Source organism: Eurytemora carolleeae, unplaced genomic scaffold (genome assembly GCF_000591075.1).
Source record: "Eurytemora carolleeae unplaced genomic scaffold, Eaff_2.0 scaffold1632, whole genome shotgun sequence".
Taxonomy (NCBI): Eukaryota; Metazoa; Arthropoda; class Copepoda; order Calanoida; family Temoridae; genus Eurytemora; species Eurytemora carolleeae.
The window spans coordinates 1-5,623 of record NW_019397517.1 but is presented as its reverse complement, the minus strand read 5'-3'; the positions used below and the strand labels follow the sequence as shown (position 1 = coordinate 5,623).

The 5,623-nt window shown below is 32.6% G+C and overlaps 1 protein-coding gene across 1 annotated transcript; it reads right to left on the bottom strand.

The window, feature by feature from the left end:
• Positions 1-468: 468 nt before the first annotated feature.
• Positions 469-4,600, bottom strand: LOC111714698 (uncharacterized). The gene is made up of 5 exons (XM_023489851.1): positions 4,535-4,600; positions 2,721-2,828; positions 2,313-2,367; positions 2,019-2,130; positions 469-1,325 (listed from the first exon to the last, which is right to left on the bottom strand). Exons 1-5 carry the CDS (start codon positions 4,598-4,600, stop codon positions 488-490), a joined length of 1,179 nt encoding a protein of 392 aa, XP_023345619.1. The 3' UTR covers positions 469-487.
• Positions 4,601-5,623: the final 1,023 nt, after the last annotated feature.

The following is a 5,623-nucleotide window of genomic DNA, read 5'->3' as shown; positions in this document are numbered from 1 at the left end:
CTGGGAGGATTAGACACTTAAAAAAATAATATTGAAAGGACCAGGATTTCGAGGTGGCTCAGATGAGAAGATTTGTCGCCAGCCTTCCTTCCCTCCAGTAATTGATGACTTAACTGAAAATTTTTAAAATCCAATTTGACGTAATGTTTCCACTCCACATAAATATTTTAAAAAACTCTAAAAGAATGGAAGTTTCGGCATTTTTTAAAGCTGTTGTTTAAAAATTTGCCAACATATTTTGATTTCTTAAAAGAAATATTTACAATATTAACTAAATATCAAAAATTGTTTACATAAACAGGATCGAGTAAATTTACTAAATCTCAATATACAAAATCTGTTTCAACAACTTCTTCGATACTGCAGACAGGGAGAACATTTAATGAATTAGTGGAAAACATTAATTTTAGAAGCCAAAAAATTATGAAAACAAGTCAAGAAACAGTCATTATTTTTAAAAACCTTAAATACATATTTACAATTCAAGCTATGTATAAATAGTTCCCCTTTTATCAGTTGTATAGATTTTAAAAATGCCCAGTAAATCAAAAATCAAGAATTTTGTTAAAATGGAACACTCAAACCTACCATTTAGGAAATAAACCCCCAAAACAATAGTTTTAACCCCCCTGTCTGAGTTTTCATTTTTCCCATTCTTCTCAACTTTACAAGGTGCAGGATTTAAAAGTTTTAACTTTGTTTCGTAGTAAAGTGCACAAAGTTGTTCACTTTTTTGTCTCATTTTTTCAGTTTTTATTTGCTCTTCAGTGACAAGAAAGTTTCTACTTTTCATAAATGAAAAGTAATCTGCACCGGGGTCAGATGGCTTCTCCTTTTTGCTAACTTTACCATAGGAAAGTTCAGGTTCGGGCAGTCTAGTTTTGCGTGATTCATAAAGAGTTGTGGAAGATGTAGAGATGGTCGAAGATGTAAAAGAGCTTGTTTGAAGTGGAGTGCTGGATTGAGAATTTGTGCCAGTGTGTGAATCTGGTAGTGCTGTAATGTTTGACTGAAGTGAATGCATCTGTGACGTGTGTGTAGGGGGTGAATGACTAGGTGTAGCAGTGTGTGAAGAAAGTGTATGTGCTTTTGTGGTGTGTAATGAGAGTGAATTTGTGTTTGTGATGCTTGATGTGAGTGTGTGAGTGACTGGTGCTAGAATTATTGTTTTAGGAACTGATGAGTGTGTGTGTGTAACTGGTGCTGGAATTACTTTTTTATGAACTGGTGGAGTTGTTAAATTAGCTGCCCTCGCAGCTAATGTTGTATTGAATTTATCCTGGATCACTTGAATTGTATACTCCTGATCACTGGATTGTTCAGTTCTAAACAAAAAAAAATTGTTACATACTCAAGGGTAACGATGAAAATCGATCATAGCATTGAATTTATAAAGGGTTGCATAAAATTACAGTTTTAGTCCCCTAAAGCAGGGCTAAGCACGTTCCAACTTTTTCTACCTGTTCCGTTAACAGTTAGTTCTAACCGTTAAAAAATTAAAATTTCAAACAGCCATTAATTTTTACGTTAAGAACAACACGTCTGTTCGTTAATGGCATTTACTGTTTTTTTTAATTACCATTTGTTAACAGAATTTACCGTTAATCAAAAGATTTTATTTGGAGACCACAGTATCAAAAGATTTTAATTGGGAATTACTGTATCAATATATCTTTTGGGGACCACTGTTAAATGCAATTTTAGGTTGAAATTTTTTATAAGGAAACTTACTGTTAAAAAAAATAACGGTTTTTGCCGTTCGTTAACGGACACTTCAGTTAATTTTCGAAAACCTCTGTTCCATCAACAGCCCTACCTTAAAGTAAGGGCGAAACTATTTGGCACGTTTTGATAAAAAATCTCAAATCAACCTTGAGCCAGTTTAAAACTTTCTTAACTACATTTATTAAATATGTATACTTTTATTTTTCATAATTTTAAGACTCATTCAGATTTTTGCCTCTTAGTGTAAAAAAATCAATAATATAAGCCAAAAAATGTTTAACACATGCACATACCTATTCCACGGTGTGGAAGCGGGAATTAGATAATTCAGGTCATCAGCCTGGGTGTCAGGGTTATGCTTGTCAGCAGGCCCTGGGCCAATTCCTCCTCCTGTTTGATAAGACCAGTAAATCATTGATTTTTTAAATGAAATGAAATTTTGAATTTAAATTCCAAAAAGGTTTATTGATACTTCTTAATGTAAAGTGTGTAACTTCAAATTCCATATAATTTTTCTTAGATTGTCATTTTAACTCAGTAATTGTTTTTACATTTATTTAAAAAAGAACAAATTAAAAATCAATGCCTTGATTTATATGCTCGGTCGTATTGAGCTGGTGTGTTAAACTGAGATGCTGCTAACTGAAATAAACATAACTTTAAGGTGTAAACTAAACATTTGACAAACGATTTCTGACCCGTTAACTTTAAAAATGCCAGTACTAGGGGCTTTTTAATTTCTAATGTACAAAATTGACCATCCTTTTTAGAGGGGTTGTATATTTTCTCGAAAAATCATCTTTATGGGTTTTTTTCTAGCCAAATTGGGAAAAATAAATGAATGTTTGGGTTTGAAGTATCAAAAAGAATAAAAATTAAATTGCTTTGTGCCACATTTGCTATTTAACAATTTAAACTTTTAATAAGGTTTTAATTTTTGCATAGTTTTCTCTTTAAATTTTTCAATATGACAGCATGAGTCTAGACAAAATTACCTGCTTGTCTTTTTTCTTAAAATTCTTTAAAACATCGTTGACTTGCTGTTCTGTCAGATGATGTCCACAGGCTGACTCAAACTCATCACAGAGATCTCCGTCATTTTCCTAATAAAGTATCAAAATAAAAAAATAAAAAGAATTTTTTGTTTTAGATCATAGCTCGGAACTTTAGAATAGGATTCAGCTGTAATCCCGACTGCTTAATCCGAATATCCAATGTGGACATTTTTAATTTCTTGCTTAATCCACTCTTTTTTGGATGAAGTACAGAAAAATCAAAAACCGGTTTTTCTAAATTAGAGAGAGACTCCGTTTCTATTAAGTAATCTTAAATCGCGTGCAAAATTTCAAATTTCCCGGCTTCTGAGACGCCACTCTGATTGGTTGAATTGTATACACTTTTCAGGAAGCAAAACAAGATTAAGTTAGTCTGGAGATGAAGAAAAGTAGAGGATCAAGCATTGATCTCAGTATCCATAATTCTAAAGTTTGCAGCTCAGGAAGATTTTTGTAGCTTTGAAAAAAAACGTACTGGTTGTTCTTTTTCAAACGTCAAAGGGGGGGGGGGGGGGGTCGTTACATTTAGAAGAAAAAAATTTGCTGCAGATCCCCCAAGCCACCATCCACCCCCCTCCTATCAATTTTGAACATGCTTATTTTCAAAGATGGTCATGCATATTATATATTATTTTGAAAAAATGTGCAGCATCACATTTTTACAATTAGAATTAAAAATGTAACTTCATATTAGTAAAGTTAAGATTTTGTTAATTCTGAAAATTGTGTGCCTTAAACCACGCTTCTTCTAACCTGATAAATATCATACATATGAACACATGATTGAAAAAATTTGACGCACATGTTACATATATGAAATTAATATGTTGTAACATTTTTTTCTGAATACAAAGGAAAAAAGAATAGATATTTAAATACAGAAATAATTGTAAAATTTGTAATTTTTCCCCCAAAAAGGTATAGTACACTTTTTTAATAAAAGTATTTTAATCAATACTAATATTGTTGTATATGGGTATTTCAATGTGTTAAGACTACCCCCCCCCCCCTACAGCTAACCTCTGAAAACAATTAGGAACATAATCAAAGAAATAACTATGTATGAATGAATATTATTGTTTTGGTATAGAATATTTATCCAACCTTCCCTTGAGAAAATAAATTGGAAATTACAGATGGACATCAATCTGTGTTGAGAGAGTTTTGCTTATATAGATAAACTTATTATCCATAAATAAGATTCTACTTTTGAGTAATATAAAATATAGTTATTTTAAACATGCTTTAGCTCAGAAGCTGGGTTAAAAAGAAAAAAAACTACATACTAAAAAATACAATTATATGTTAGTAAATCCTGTACCACTAAAGTCTGAAAGAGTTCTGCAAACACTATATGGTAGTTGGCACTGGTATAATGCACCCACAAGATTCTGATCTTAAAAAATTGTGAAATCCAGTTTAACAGGTACCAACCATTCATATTGTAACCATCCCCAAACCCCTCCCCCTGCTCCAGCCGCCTTATCTAGATACTCTAGCTTTCCAAATACGATAAGGATGTGTTGATAAGACAGGATCACAGGATATAAAAGGAGACCTAACAAAGAATAAGTTTAGTTGTGCGCCAGCTCTCACAAGGAGAGGATGAAGACATTCGCCAACTCCCCACAGTGGTAAGAAGCAGTCAGTCCAAAGGAATAGAAACTGCTTGGACGGATTGGAGCTGTGGGAAAACAACATGCTGAAGGAGATTTGTTACCAGAACAAAGATGGTGCTAGAAGAGATATGTTGCCTGTGGGGATATGTTGCCTGAGGAGATATGTTGCCTGAGGAGATATGTTGCCTGAGGAGATACCATGTTGACGGTATCTAGCCAAGGAGTATCTAGCCAAGGAGTATCTAGCCAAGGAGTATCCAGCCAAGGAGTATCCGGCCAAAGGAGAATCCCATCACTGAGTGCCAAATCTGTGTCTCTTGACTTTAGTTATTTATTCCGTTATTTTATTTCTCTTTAATATAGATGTTCAACTACTTTGTTCTATTATTGGTGTGTGACTTGAAGGTTACTAGAATATTGTTACCCCCCCCCCCTTTGGGGGTATCCTTTCAAATTTAACAATATCAAATGGATAATTAATTGTTTAAAAAAAAAAATGAAATATTTAAAGCACTAAACTATGTTTCAGGGGGTCTTGTGTAACCTTTCTCCCAGTATGTAGAGTAGGGTTATTGGCTGTAACGTTTTTTTGTTTTCTGCCTGTCTGTTCATATATCCATTGAGCTTAAAAACTGGTAAACCGATCTGATCCTAAAGTTGTTTAAAAAGCAGTCAATTTTCTAAAATTAAAATTTGAATTTTTGAAAATCCAACAATCAAAACGGGAAAATCCACCATATCGATTATTTTACTTCCCGACAAACCAAATTTCGTTTCTAGAATGTTACAGAAACGTTATGTAAGGTAGCGTTACGTTATGGCTTCCTTTTCCTGATACGTAAATGCTACGTAAAACGAACCACTTTTTACGTTACTGAAACGTTTTCCAGTAACGTTTCCCAGAAACGTTTTAAGATCGTAAAAAATTCGAACTATTAACGTTTTAGTTACGTAAAACATTAATAAAAAACCTTTCAAATTTTGTTTAAAAATGTTCAAATGCAAAAAAAAATCTGAAGAAAAAATCTTATATACATATATATACTTAGTACTTACCTTAACATTCTATATAGAACACTAAATATATCTTACTAATATAGAGAACACTAAATCCTTATCCTAAATCTGTAGAGAACAGTATATACTTATCATGTCTTTGTTTTTCATATTTATGAGAACACATACATAAAGTGTAATGTTATGTACTGTAGAAAAGAATAAGAT

Bases quoted from the DNA above. Each gene is read 5' to 3' on its own strand.
- LOC111714698 (XM_023489851.1), bottom strand. From the start codon at position 4,600: ATGGTATCTCCTCAGGCAACATATCTCCTCAGGCAACATATCTCCTCA. The intron at 2,131-2,312 runs GGCATTGATTTT...CAATGATTTACT, and splicing joins CGACCGAGCATATAAATCAA to GGTCTTATCAAACAGGAGGA. The intron at 1,326-2,018 runs GTATGTGCATGT...TTTTTTGTTTAG, and splicing joins GCTTCCACACCGTGGAATAG to AACTGAACAATCCAGTGATC.